Source organism: Taudactylus pleione, unplaced genomic scaffold (genome assembly GCF_031769625.1).
Source record: "Taudactylus pleione unplaced genomic scaffold, aTauple2 ptg000120l, whole genome shotgun sequence".
Lineage (NCBI taxonomy): Eukaryota > Metazoa > Chordata > Amphibia > Anura > Myobatrachidae > Taudactylus > Taudactylus pleione.
In genome coordinates, this window is record NW_028284522.1 from 6,779,752 (window position 1) to 6,795,297 (window position 15,546).

The window sequence follows — 15,546 nt, forward strand, 5'->3', positions numbered from 1 at the left end:
CAGACCAAATTATTTTGCAGGCATTATACGGTCCCCAGGCCTGAGGTTCCCCATCCCTGACCTATAGGGACATATTTATAAAAAAATATTTGCAGGATATTCCCCAAAAACACCCGTTTTCTGGGAAACCCACAAATATTAAGGAATCCAGAATGTATGTTCCGTGAGAAATCTTGTGTGATCCTCCATTTTTGTTTGCAAAAAATGCAGTTTAGGAAAGAACAAGAGTTACTGTAAATATGGACTCCAAATAAAACGGTTAATGCTATAATGACCCCACCAACCACATTTTTAGAAGATTTAGTAAATCTACCCCTAGGTTACCAAAAAACATTAATATTAAGCATTGTTGTTAAATTTCAAAAACCTCTGCAAGTGCCGGCAGGGAATAGTTACTTTATAACATGGGACCCCACCAAAGGCATAACTATATATTTGAAAGACCCATAGCAAAAGTTTGTAAGAGCCCTTATACCACCCAATGATGAAAACTGTATATAACACATGTAACTTTGACAAGGAAGATGGGTGACTCTCAGCTCTGGGCCCCATAGCACATGCACCTCTTGCACTTATTGTAGTTACACACATGGGACCTCATTCAGAGGTGGTCGTTAGTTGCAAGCGGTCGCACTGAATCAGGGCGGCCGCTTGCATCCTTAACGGCCGCCTACTTGTCGATCATTAAGCTGTGGGTTACCACCCACAGCTTAACGACCGACCAGGTTGATGGTAGCGATGGTGATCACCATGGCGACCATCGGGGCTTACGACCAGACCCTAAGGTTGGGTCTGGGCACTCGTAAGCCCCAGGGAGCTTTCTGCTCTGATGGAGCAGGAAGTTCCCCACTGACATCACTGATGATGTCAGTGCGGCCGCCCACAAAATGGTAATCGTTCGTAAAGGAACGCCTCCGTTTTGGAAACCACCCCCCCGGCCCGCCTACCAAACGGGGGCAGCTGTCAATCAACATCGACAGCTGCCCCTTTGGTAGCGAGCTCCAAAGCGACAGAGTTTCTCTGCGTGCGCAGCCCTAGCCATCGAGTCGGTTACGAGCGTATCGGCGCTCGAGACTGACTCTGAACAAGGTCCATGGACCCCACAGTTCTGTCACTTTCTGATAGGAGGGTTCCTTGATACAATAATGTTAATAACTGAATATTTCCTTTTAATTCAACATCATGAAACATAAAATTATCATTTACATATTGTGTATTGTAGACACATTATTGGTAGGTTGAAGCTTAAAGAGAGATCTAAACCATGCTGACATTAGCTGCTATCCTGCATTTACTTATGGGATTTCATTGTTATTAGAATACAAAGTACATCAAATTGTAAAAATAATATTTTTTCAATCAGGATGAAATTTCCAAAGGTGCAGTATCTGAGTTACACAGCCTTTACGGAACTAAATACGTTTATGGGCCCTCAGCCTCCACAATTTGTAAGTACATTATTACTTATATATGGCTTATACATGTGCATACTGTGAATGGGATTCAATCACCTAATGATATATGGGCAAATTACAGATTTTTATTATAAGACATATGTAGAGCAGAATTAAGACTAGTTATATGGAGTGTAACTCACAATTGCCGCGACTCATTACAAGATATTTGGATGGCACAGGAATGCTTCTACATCCCCTCCATGTGCCACCACTCTTCTAGATGCACTGTAGAGCAGAAAAGGGGCTGTCATAGTAGAGAAAAGGATTATTGGACCCAGGGCCTGTGCTAGGGAGTTTGGCGCCCCTCTGCAAACTATAAACTTGTGCCCTCTCTGCCATTTATTATAAAGGGACAGCGTGTGCTGTAAAAGGGGGTGTGGTCTCACAATAGTAATCCCAATTCAAATTACGCCACACAGTAGCATAATCTTTTTCACATTACACCGCACATAGGGCCTGATTCATATTACACCATATAGTACTGTTTATTCACATTAAGGGCTCTATTTATTACAATCTGCATTTGTAATGCAGATTGTAGTGTGATTTTATTGACTGAATTCACATTGCAAATTCAGGCAATATCACAGGGATTTACTGCAAATCCCTTGCAGGGACAGAGCTTGCGAGAAAGCTCTGTCCCTGCGAATCCCCTCCGCACTCTAGTCACGATATTTTCTCAAAAAAATACAGTGACTAGTGCCCCGCGCATGCGCCAACCGACCACCGCTGCTACCCCCCCGTCGCTAAGCTCCGCCCCTGACACTAAGCCCCACCCCCCACGATCGCGGCCCCCCCTCCCTTAATAGCATTTACCTGCAGTCATCGGTGCTCCGGTGATGTCTTCCATGCCTCCGTTCAGCTGATATCCCATACTGCACAGTGCAGCATGGGAGACCAGCTGACCGAAGGGGAGACATCACCGGAGCCCCGACCACCGGTCCCTGGAGTCTGGTAAGTGAATTTTTTTTTTACTATTTTTTTTTTGCAGTGTATCAGCTTGTTTTCTGTTTAGACCACATGGTTGATCACTGGGGCCGGCTCCCAGATCTGCTCTGCCTATTAGAGCAGAGTAGGGGTCCGGTAACCAGGGGAGACCCTGGATAACACCACCTCCAGGTGGCGTTATTATCACAGGGCTTTCCATGGTATTTTTTTACAATTTATATTTAGTAACTTTGGTCGGATCACATTTCCCATTACAATTATGTGAAATGCGATCTGCTTACTAAAAGTAAGTGATACTTAGGGGTTGGAGTAGAATTTTACGAATTCTACTCCAATTGCCCTGTAATGACTATAGGTGATACTAAAATAATGTGAAAAGGGTGTGAAAACACCCTTTTTCACTTTATTTTAGTCAAAATAATGTTAATAAATAAAAGCCCTAAGTCTCAAAGTAGTAACCCTTATTCAACTTACGCTGCACAGTAGTAGAGCTCCTTATTCACATAGTGGCAAAGTAGGTGCCCATTTAACACATAATACCACAGTGGTAGTGCCCCTTACACAGGGCCAGCTTACCGCATCACGGCGGCCCTGACTGGACCTTTCCTCAACACTGGCCTCTTTAGTGAGAGAGAATTATTAAGTTATCATGAAATGTTTGAGGGAAGGCAATGGTGTTTATTGTTATGATGAAATTATGTTTATTTTAACATACAGTATAACTAATTACCCCCATACATTTCAGATCCCACAGCTGGTTCCTCTGATGACTGGGCCTACACACAGGGTATAAAGTACGCCTTCACCTTTGAGCTACGGGACAAAGGCAAACATGGTTTCCTTCTTCCTGAGTCTCAGATCAAACCAACCTGCAGAGAAACTGCACTGGCCATAAAATATATCGCCAACTATGTTCTCGCACATCCCTCCTAGGAAAGCCCACATCAAGTGTATCATGTCCTTACTGTGTCACCTCATCACTGGAAATTATAGGCCATAATGCTCCCATTATGTTTCAACCCCAAGTAGTATAAAAATGCTTATCAATATACAGTAGACAGTAGTCACTGCTTTTTAACTGGAGAGATAACATTGATATGGTTTTATTTATATTGGGCCTCATTCAGAGTCTGCCTGCATTCACGCCAACTTCTGACGGTTCCGCGCCCATTCCAGCCCTGGTCTCAGCCCCCTATTTACAGAGAGATTCAAGTAAGACTTGAGACAAAAATACATGCAGATTCAGAAAAGTTTTTCATGTTTAGTGAAAAGAATTGCAATTTCAGGCAGAATAATGTATCAAATTGTGTTTAAGTCTGACTCTGAGTAAGACCCATTGTCTATATAGTGCGGAAAATAAATGCCAAACCTGCTATTTGTTTGTTGTGTGTAATTTATTTGTTGCATCTGGTTAGCTTGTTGAAGACAAGTTTGTGTCAATCGCATTATTATCAAATAGAATTGGGATGATGTTTGAAAAAAAAGTGAACCTAACACTAATGAGCATTTTAAGTGGCCCATACATCAGCGCCGCAATTCCCCAATCGCCCAATGCTGATCCAATCCGCAGATCAGTGACAAAACTGCCGATCCGCTGACAACGATGATCAGGGAAAGTTTACATGTTAAAAATCCCCACTAGCCGATCCCGATAATGTTTTGGATGTGAAGGGCAAATCAGGAGAATACAAAAAGAAGAATAACAGATGCACAACTGCAACACTACTCATTATATATAGTAAAACATATTGCAATAGAATTTTGCAAATAATAAAATAGAGGTTTTGGCATAATCATGGCCATGGCTATGGGCCTACCCACCACGCCCAAGTAACCTCTGAGGGTAGGACCCTAACAGGGAAGCAGTCGGGAAGCCGACGGACGTAATCACGTCTGCCAGTTTCCCGACTGTCTAATCCCGGCAAGGCACTAATGACAGGCGTCGAAATTCCTGTCAGTAGACGCCCGGGAGCCCAACACCCGGTTTATCGATCGAAGGTAAGCCGGGCCCCTGCGCGGACAGCCGTGGGGGGGATGGGTAGGTTAGGTGTTCCCAGGGGGCCTTAGGGTTAGGCAGCCCCCCGGGAGATTAGGGTTAGGCTAGAGGAAGGAGGGGTTAGGGTTAGGCATCCCCGGGGGGAGGTTAGGGTTAGGCCCCCCTGGGGTACTTAGGGTTAGGCTGCGGGGAAAGTGGGGTTAGATTTAGGCATTTAGTGGGGGTTAGGGTTAGGCATTTCTTTAATATATATGTATTATTTTCACATCTTTATTTTTCACCTTGCTATATGCAGCAGCAGCTGCTCTTATCTATCCTACACCTTTTTTCACACTTCACCTTTCCTCATCAGAGTGATGCCCTGGGGTGGCTCAGTTGGGCTGATTTTTGGGTGTCCTGCGCTGCACTGAAGGGCACTCAGCAGGACTTAAGCATCCTAAACAACTTCAATCAATAAACCAGGCAAAGCCAGGATATATGCCAACGTTTCAGCAGATTAGTGCTTTTATCAAGACATCTGCTGAAACGTTGGCATATATCCTGGCTTTGCCTGGTTTATTGATTGAAGTTGTTCAGGATGCTTAAGTCCTGCTGAGTGCCCTTCAGTGTTTTCTCCTGCATATTCTACCCTCTGGTTTGTCGTGGCACCGGAGCATTATATTTACCTTTCGGAGAGTGCCGGACTCTGACGTATTTCATATTGTATATATATATATATATATATATATATATATATATTCAGGGTGTGCAGTCTAGGGCCCCTCTCCACAAGTCAGGGAAATCCAACATGTTGAGCTGAGCTCCCCTCTCACCACGACTGACATACCTATATTCCACCTTACCTCTGGAGACCTGCTATAGGACTAACAGACTGCTTGGATATTTCTTTCCCCGGCTGAGTCTGCTGATTAAAGTTGACATATTATCAGGAGCAGTACTGCAACCTGTGAATGAGAGTCTGCAGATCCTTTATATGAACATTTGCTCTGTTAACTAGGGGCCCATTTGTCAATGATCGCTTTTGCAATGCGATCAGGGCATGCCAGTAACGTGGGGATCTTACCATCGCTACACCCGTCCGCTACCTCCTTCCTCCCAGGAGGACGGTTCTGACAGCTAGCGCTTTGAGCAAACACACGGTGCACAGTGTGTGAGCTCCATTCATACAGCACTAGAGGCAATAACGACTCTCATACATACACAAGAGACAGCAGCAATACCTTACACATTCCGGAGACATCAGCTACTAATTGAGGAATTTACTCCCAAAGGTACTGTTACAACTAAATATATACTGTAACCTCTCAACGGAGTAACTATTTGCACTGCAGTTTTTCCGCTCCAAGAACATCATATAGCTATATATATATATATTTACCTGGTTACAGAGCTTTCGTTGCCCTTTTCTTCCCTCTATTACCAACCAGATACAAAATTTTGGGACTTTTATTAAAAGCAGGATTTATTTCCTTTGGTTTTTTGTGAAAACCACCTCACATAGGTTTTCAGCTGTATGTTAGGGTGTTGATTAGTAACAAGAATTTTACAATGTTTATACAATGATTCTACGAGATGATATGCAGATGAAACTTAAATTAATGTATTTGTGACAGTCTCTGCTTACCACTAACAAAGTCTTTATTTGATTAATATGTGTTATTACAAGTTTGTGTTTTTTATATACCAAATACATCAGTTTTTTAGTCTTATAAGTTATCCATACATGTACTTAGCAGATTGTGCAGCCTAATTAGCCTTTCTATATGTTGGATTTCTCCAATCCCCCCGACCTAGGCAACGGGGGATCTGGAGTGCCGAAATTAGTTGCAGATGTATGGGCCCTATAACTCACTAGGAGAAGATAGTTGCCTTGTATTCCTTATCTCAGTCCTTATCTTAGTCCCATTTATCTTGTCATTTCACTAAAAACTGTTTGAACAGCATTTCAAATCTGAAATCTACTTTATGGGATCAAAATTAACTATTGGGGGTAAATTTAGTGTAGTGCGGGTTTTTAGAAGTGGAGATGTTCCCCATAGCAACCAATCAGATTCTACTTCACATTTATCTAACACCTTATAGAAGATAATAACTAGAATCTGATTGGTTGCTATGGGCAACATCTCCACTTCTAAAAACCCACACTACAGTAAATATACCCCTTTTTGTACTATTGTCAGCAGCAGAAAAATTAGATGTAAAGTAACTGAACAGAACGTTTATGACATAAGTATGTTGGACCCATCATTTATCGGGTCGCCAGCTATTCTCTCTCTCTTTCCCTTTCTCTTCCTTTACTCCTCTCCCTCATATTCATTCTTCTTCCTTTGTCACCCCCCCTAGACTTCTCAATTATTTATCCCCCATTTTACCAGTCACACCTTCCCCCCACTACCCGGTTTCTCTTTCAGTAATCAGTCAACAGTGTTTTTCTGCTTTTCACATAATATTTTAATGCATGTTCCTTTCCCCTTTATATATATTTCCCACGTCTTTCTCCATTATTCACCTCTTTTCCTGCCACCGCCCTTTTTTCCTTTTTCTCCATTTCCTCCCCTATTTCCTCTTTTTAATTTTTCTTTGTCCACATATGAGTGTGACCTATTTATTCTCCCTGCCTCTTTATATATCACCAGTCCTCTGCCTTCTTCTGTTTTCTGTGTATACCCAGCTCCCTGCAGTTTCACAGTCATCTATTAGATGATCCCTGATTTCCAGACTCAATGGCATGCTGAGTTGTCTACCATTAGCCACCCTCTTGTGTAGACGGCAGCATCTGTGAGGATTGGGCATTTTGCCCGATATGTTGGCCATTGTTGCATGATGGAGAAAGGCAGTGTCAGACTGGGATATAGAGGGCACACCAGGGGAAGGCAGGGGTAGGGGCCCATGCTTAAGAGGTGCTTGCCTAACCATTATAGAGGATAGAGCCTGCAGACAAAATTGATACTACATTGCATGGTCTGTTCATCCATGTTTCTGCTCTACCAGGTAACTGACCCTGTAATAGAGTAACAATGTTTAATTCGAATGCACGGTCTGAAACCTAACATTAGGAGGAGGTAGTGGGGCCGTCAGGCAGTGGGGCCCACTAGGGACTTCCCCAGTATCCCTGTGGGTAAGTCCGCCCTGGAGACAGGTCAAATTACAGAATGATATTATAGATAGGTAAATTGTATACATTATATTATAGATAGGCAATTGTATATATATTCCCTAAAGCAAACTAAACTCATATTTTGAGCATAAAGTGTATGGGTTTTTTTACATTAATGACTTTAGAGACATCTTCCTTCTGTTTTCCCCCCTCCTGTGGTAATTCATTTTGTTCCTGTAGTGATACGTTTCCTAGTCTCATGCTCCACCCTCCTGCAGCCTCAGATGTCTCTTTAGCTCAACAATTACCCCTAACTCTCACCCTTATACTGGGGCAGAGCCGTAAAGAGCTGTGCCGGGCCCAGGTAATTCCTGGGCATGGTCTAATCTAAGGCAGCAGGGCAGCACCTTCTTTTTTTCAAAAAGAGAAAAAAATAGTATTTGCTTGTGATCCACAGAGGGCATTGGCAAAGCGATCACATAGATCCACTCTGACCTCTGAGTGTCATGGGCATGAATCACAAGCTTTGTGTGATTCTGAGTCATGTGCACGAAGGACTGATGCAAGCTCAGATGCCAATGATGATGGTTGCAGCAGCTGGCATAAGACCAATGGGCGGCACTGGTTTCCGCTTACACATGCATGATCCCTGCATTAGTTGAATGGATACTCACATTAGCATAAAATAGTAAAACAGGCTTCTGCGGCTGCCCGCAGCTACAGCCACTTTGCATGAGACTCAGATCAGCCCCTTTATCTGTCATTCTTCACTATTAGATACAATTCTTGTCTGGTAGGTGAGCATGTCTACACGCAGGGTGATTAATGCACTACATGCACATTATGGGGCTCATGCTGGATACAAATAAAAATTTTCTGCACATAGGCATCAAAACTTCTTACACAGCCATAGCCATGCTGACTGAGATGCAACTTGTGCTTACAGCGCCTTACGCTAAGGGGCATAGGATGGGCGTTGGAGGTGACATATAAGCGTGGCCAAGGTACAGTGTGGGCGTGTTTGTTAATATTGTATCCCATGCTGACCACGAGACAGACGCATATGTGACAGTTTAGAGATGGATCACATGCAGGGGCTTGAACCCTGGTGCAATATGCAAAGTGATGATAATGAATGGTATTGATGATGATGATGATTGGTGACAGCTTCTGATTAGCTGAATGCAGCTCTGTAACTGTGTTATGGCGCCCTGAAGTCAGGCTGAGGAAGAACAATAGTGCACGGAGCATCCTCAGGATGTTTCTGGGGGCTGTGTAGCCTGCGGCCAGTGGCGGGCTGGGCCGGGGGGCAGGGTGCCATGTGCCCCCCGGGCCGCAGCGTCATGCGGGCCGCGGGCCGCGGGCAGTCTGTGTCACTGTGACACAGACTGCACCGCGTGTGTACCGCTGACCAGACGGAGTTCGGTCAACACTACACAAGTGACAAACACACAGCCGCCGGCTCCGGCAGCTGTGTGTTTGTTTTGATCAGCAGCCAATGAGAGTCTGTCAGACTCTCATTAGCTGCTGCTGCGCCAATTGCAGGAGCCGCTCCATCTTCCGGCTCCCGCAGTGGGCAATGGGACAGGCGTCATAACGTCATATGACGTCTCTCCCATAATGCAGAGCGGCCCGGCCCGGGAAGGACTGACGGAGGAGCGGATGGCGACGGCGAGAGCGGGGATTCAGGTAAGTGTGTTTTTTTGTGTTTTTTTTACTACGTGTGTCTACTGGGGAGGGGCTGGCACTACAAGGGGGAGACCACTACTGGAGGCACTGCAAGGGGGGGACTACTACTACTGGGGGCACTACAAAGGGGGAACCACTACTGGGGGCACTACAAGAGGGAAGGACTTCTACTGGGGGCACTACAAAGGGGGAACCACTCCTGGGGGCACTACAAGAGGGAGGGACTACTACTGGGGGCACTACAAGAGGGAGGGACTACTACTTGGGGCACTACAAGAGGGAGACCACTACTGGGGGTACTACAACGGGGAGATCACTACTGGGGGCACTACTACTTGGGATTATAACTGGGGGCACTACAAGGGGGGGACTACTACTAATGGGGGCAATACAAGGGGGGACTACTACTACTGGGGGCACTACAAAGGGGGAACCACTACTGGGGGCACTACAAGAGGGAGGGACTACTACTGGGGGCACTACAAAGGGGGAACCACTACTGGGGGCACTACAAGAGGGAGGGACTACTACTGGGGGCACTACAAGAGAGAGACCACTACTGGGGGTACTACAAGGGGGAGATCACTACTGGGGGCACTACAGGGGGGCACTACAAGGGGGGACCACTACTGGGGAATATAACTGGGGGCACTTCAAGGGGGGGACTACAACTGGGGGGACTACTACTGGGGGCACTACAAGGGGGGGACTACTACTACTATGGGCACTACAAGGGGAGGAGACAACTACTAGGAGCACTGCATAGGGGGAGGAGACTACTACTAGGGGCACTACATAGGGGGGAGGGGACTACCACGGGGGGCACTGCATCGAGGGACCACTGCTGGGGGCTCTATAAAAAGGGCAATACTGGGGGTACTGCATAGGGGGGAGACTATAACTGGGGCCACTATTTAAAGGGCACTGCATAAGGGTTACCACTATTGGGGGCACTGCATGGGGTGTGGACTGCTACTGGGGGCACTATATAAGGAGCTTACTACTGGGGGCACAAGGGGCACTGCACAGGGGGGACCACTACTGGGGCTACTGTATAAGGGTCACTGCATAGGAGGGATCACTACTGGGGGCACTACTGGAAGCCTGCATAAGGGGGTCCTCTCCTGGGGCACAGGGGGGCACTGCATATGGGCACCACGACGGGGCTGTCCCTAAACTTTATTTTTACTTTACATTAATCCCATATGGATGGACCCGTCTCCTCCCTGGATCACTTGAGGGGGGCGCCATAGCACGCATGTTCTTCGGGCACCCTGGCTACACGCTACTCCTCTGCCAGGGCCGCCTGCATACATTTGCCCCCCAGGCTAAAAGTTGCCAGCCAGCCCCTGCATCCAGAGGACTACTACTACTACTACTACTGTTCTGTGCGGCATAAACCAGGTGCATCTATTACCGTTCTCCCCAGGAGTAAAGCATGTTCATACACAACAATTGCTAAGATAAGCACATTTTGCATATGCAGTCAGTGCTGCAAGCTGATCAAAAAGTGTCTCTCTCTGAAGGCATTTTATGATTTGATTCAGATGCAAATTCTGTGCAACTCATCATTAGCTCCTAAGTGACTCCATGTATTGTAAACACTCTACTGTTAAGTTCCTACACCTACATGTCACATGTCCAGCAGGAAGTTAAATCAATCATGACAGTTTGTACAATATTTTAGATAACATCTGCAGTTATAAACGTTCCAGAGCCTATATAAAGCTATATGGAGCTCAGTATTTGTACTTTATCTCCCATGACATCTAATCTAATCTGTGCAGAGGATACACATTGAGTGCATCTGATAGGACTTCAGGGGTTTAATGATATGAGATAAACAGTACAACAGATATATGTGATGTACTGACTGGTTTGTACAGTGCTGCACCACTAGCACCAGGTTCAGGTGTGTTCGGATTGCTTCGGTGGCCGATTTCCCCGTGTTCAGATAGGTCACACCATGACAAGCCTGAATTCCCCTTTTGCAGACACAATGACCAGTCAGGAGGGAAGGTGCAATGCAATTTTATTCTTTGTTAATAATTAACAACAAATGAAAGGAGATATTTACCATTTACAGATGGAATGAAATTAATTACACTATTCAATGACAAGGTATTTATTTATTACCTCCCATCATCTACCGGTGACCCCAGCTGGCAAGCATGTGAAACCAACAAGAACCACAATTCCTGCAGAACTTTACTTTACCAAAAAAACAAATGATAGTCCACTTACCGCGGGCTGTTTTGAGGGGGCGGTATGTCATGGAGCTAAACAGTGTTACCTATGATGTCAAGGCTGCTCAGCCGCATAGCCTGCCTGTCGCACTGCTTGCTCATCAGGTTAGGGCAGTGCACTCTGAGCCAAGTGCTCAGCGTTGCCCGGGTAATCTGCATGCGCAGTTCAATCCTGTAAATCCCAGGATTGGAAGTGCCAATCCAGAAATTAAAATTCTGGCATTTTTGGCCTAAAATCCCGGGATTCCGCTGATCCGATCCCTGGATTGACCACCCTACACTGCACCCATGTGCAATGTGAATGGCGCTGACCCGGGAATAACCCAGGTTGGATCCGCGGTCTGGAAGGGGTCTGTACTGGGTCTGACCCGTGTTGGAACCTTGTTCCAAATCATGGGTCATACCCAGGATTTTGTTGTAAAAGGGGTATTACTCAGCTATCGGCATCATGGGCCTATAAGTCCTTATTTGCATAAATCCACATATGAATATATTAGTATGCTATCTTGGCCGCATCTTAGACTTACGAATAGGAAGGGTTTGACAGTAAGCCAACTTTAGGCCAAGTGTCATAAATCTGGGACAGGGGCCTATTCATCATCAAAGGCCATATGGCCTCCGATGTTGAAGTTTTGAACTCGCTGCAAGGGATACTTAAGTATCCAACTCGCAGCGGGGGAAAAGTGATACAGGAGCAGTTCATCATTGCTCTGATGAGGGGACAACTGCTCCAAAAAGCAGTTGTCCCCGTGGTTAGTATTGCAGCTACTTCTGTAGCTGCATTACTTACCTGCTCCCCGTCATCCCGTCTATGCATGCCTGACCTTGGGTCACGCATGTGCAAAGCCACTGGGGAGGTAGTGAGTAGGCGGTGGAGGGATCCGCTCGGATCCCTCTTTGCATCCCCGGAACTCCTTCCCATAGGAAGGAGCGGGGATCCGAGAACAGGCGCCATCTGAAGATGGAGCTTGTTCTTGGCAGCCAACTCCCTTTCAGTTTTCGGAGTTTGCTGAATACCAGGGGGGTCCTGTCGGACCCCTGTTGATGAATGGCCAGGTAAATTAAAGGTAAATCTGAAGATGGTGAATGCTCCCACAGTCCAGTTCCGAAAATGTTATATTTTCGGAGCGTGATGAATTCTGTCCCATACTAGTGTATGGGGACAGCGGGCCATTCCTCAAAAGGAAGGTAAGTAGGAGATATCTGTGATATCTCCTGCTTTACCTACTTGATGAATGGACCGATAACTTACTTTTTATAATTGCAGGTGAAAATGTGCATTTTCGCCTGCTTTTGTGAAAATTAAGTGATGATGAATAGGCCTCTGAGTGTTTGGGTTCATGCTGCGTTTCTGCTGGAGTAGTCACTATGGGTGCAGTGGACTGGGTACTGGATCTATATCCCCCTTTAAGGATACAATATATAGTAGATTTTGTGCAATCTATAGTGGATTCCAGGAGGGTTACCTGTTAACTGTATTACTCACTGTAATGCTCCCTGAGTTCTCAAACACTGGTTCCAGCCCCTGACTCCTGCCTTCAGGATTAGGGGTTGAGTTCCAGTCACTTGGTTCCAGAGACAGACTGGGAGCCTTCCAGTAATCGCTGATGTCTTAAACAACACTAGGTCATATACCATATGGATCCTACCCATGAGTAGACATCCAAACCAGCTGTCAGGATGCGGCCTAGGATCAGCCACTACTCACCACTGCATCGGCGTCCTTGAGCTTAGGTGTTCGTGGAGGTGAGTGGTGGGTTGAGTATACTCCCCGGGGTCTGCCAGGACTTTCGTGCGTGTGTCCTGGTTCCCGTGGTGGCAGGCATTGGTGCAGCCATGTTGGTCCATGTCACCTGACTAGTCTTTCCCAATGGCAGTCCTGCGGTCACTCAGCTGATCTCCTGATCCAATGACCAGGTGTTGCCTGATCAACTTCATTTCTTTATTTACTTCATGTCTTCAGTGTTCCAGTGAGTGACTACTATTTCTTCAGGCTCCCTGTTGTCTTCCACTTCCAGTGACTTCTAGCAATTCTCTCTGCAGTGTGCAGTTCAGCTCCCAAGCTGATTCCCTGTGTTATATGTATCAGCTCTCATGCTGAATTCTGGTGTGCAGTTCAGCTCTCATGCTGACTCCCTGAAGTACATGTTTCAGCTGTTAGCTGATTATCAGTGTTCAAAGTTTCACCTTTCATGCTAACTCCCTGTGTTACATGTTTTAGCTGTTAGCTGTTTACCAGTGTTCCAAATTTTGCCTATCATGCTGATTTCCCTGAGTTACATGTTCAGCTCTCACATTGTTCTCTAGTATTTCTTAGAGCAAGTCTGCATCTGGATTCCTAGTGTTTCCCAGAGCTAATCCGTGTCTGGATCTCCGGTGCTATTTAAAGTACTTCCAAATCTGGATATCCAGAGTTACTCAGAGCAAGGCTGCGTCTGGATCCCCAGTGTTTATTACAGCATTCAGTTTTTGGACTTACTATACATTTATCATTACAGCAAGTCAGTCTCAGGATCTCCCGTGTTTCCCAGAGCAAGCCTGCGTCCATTCATTTACAGTATTTCCAGGGCCACTCCATTTCCAGTGTTTCTCAATGCCATCCTATTTCTAGCTATTCCCAGTACTGTCTCATTGCTAGTAATCTCCAGTGATTCAACATTTTTAGTAATTTCCAGTGTTCTTAAATTTCCAATAATTCTCAGTGCTATTTAATCTCAAGTATTATATCTCTGTTTTCTGCGCGAAACCCATATCCCAATAGGAGGGGTCACTGGTGAAGACCGTCAAGTGGGTTAGACTCCTCGCCTCTGGGCAGGTCTAGCAAAACCTGGGTTTGGCCGCAATAGGAAGACATTATCACTTGTGATGTCAGTGGGGCCGCCCCCAGACAGTAGGCGTTCTCATGGGAATGCCTCCGTCTGGGCTGCCACCCCCCCAGCCCGCCCTCCAAAGGGGGCGTGCAGTCACTCAACATCGACAGCACGCCCCCTTTGGTGCGAGACCCGGAGCGACGGATTGCCCGTCGCTATCCGGGTCTCGCACATGCGCACGACGGAGCTGGCTCCATCATGCGCATGCGCTCTGGGCCACCATCGACCCGGTTGTGAGCACTCAGCGCTTGAGACCGGGTCTGAATCAGGCCCTGTGTCATCTCTAGCCAGTGAGTGTTAGCTTAATATAATTTTTATGTTAAACAATGGCAATTTTATATGCGTCACACACTGGCAGCCATACAATGCTTGGGTACACTGACACTTGTACAGCAGAAATACCAGTTTAAACATTGCTGATGGGTCCTGTAAAAAAAATACAGAGCCCTGATGCAAATGGATGGCCATGAGGAGTGTCAGCAGAGTGTCAACCAATACAGCAGCTTCATTCTACTTGGTCAGACCATGATTAATCCACTCTGATTGGCTAGATAGAGCTAGACCCCACGTGGAGTTTTAATGAACTTCATTGTAACAACGAACTCTACATTAGGGGAGTATGATCTGTAATGAAACTACAGTGAGTCTGGTCTATTTACATCTTAAATAATGTTATATTTGATGAAGCTGGAAGTTATTCTATGGATTAACATTTTATCTAGGGAGAATATAAATTGTCCTTATTTTTAACACACAGGGCCTGATTCAGAGCCGCTCGTAAGCGGCCGCTCGTTCGCTCCGAGCGATGTTCGCACAACTGCGCATGCGTATGGGTTGTAATACGCATGCGAGAACCAGTCATTGCGGTCGGAAATTGTGTGCTCGCAAAATAGCGAATGCCTGCTATTTTGAGTGACAGGATGAGGCGTTTGTGGGTGGTAACAGGGGAAGGTGCTTGAAAACGGGGAGTGGAGATCCGAACGCAGGCGTGCCAAACGATCAAAACAGGCGTTTTAAGGGTGTGCATAATTAACAAAGCAGCGTCATCGACCATGTCACTTGGTTGTCTTTTAGCCCGAACTGCTCACATGATTGCGGTAGGAAAGTCCTACCACAAGCACTGCGAGCAATTCATACGCCTTTCGATGTACTCGATTAATCTAATAAATAGCGGAGATGATGTAGGATGCGAGTGGCCAGGGGGCGTTTTTTTTAAAATAGCGAGCGCATGTTTCGTTCGCTC

General features: G+C 46.0%; 1 protein-coding gene across 1 annotated transcript in view; it reads left to right on the plus strand.

The window, feature by feature from the left end:
• LOC148524203 (carboxypeptidase B-like) overlaps positions 1-3,772 on the plus strand; it is a 28,574-nt gene extending 24,802 nt beyond the window's left edge. The window contains exons 10-11 of the mRNA XM_088472089.1: positions 1,364-1,448; positions 3,151-3,772. Of these exons, the coding sequence (XP_088328215.1) occupies positions 1,364-1,448; positions 3,151-3,338 (273 nt within the window). The 3' untranslated portion in view covers positions 3,339-3,772. The remainder of the gene's footprint in view (positions 1-1,363; positions 1,449-3,150) is intronic.
• Positions 3,773-15,546: the final 11,774 nt, after the last annotated feature.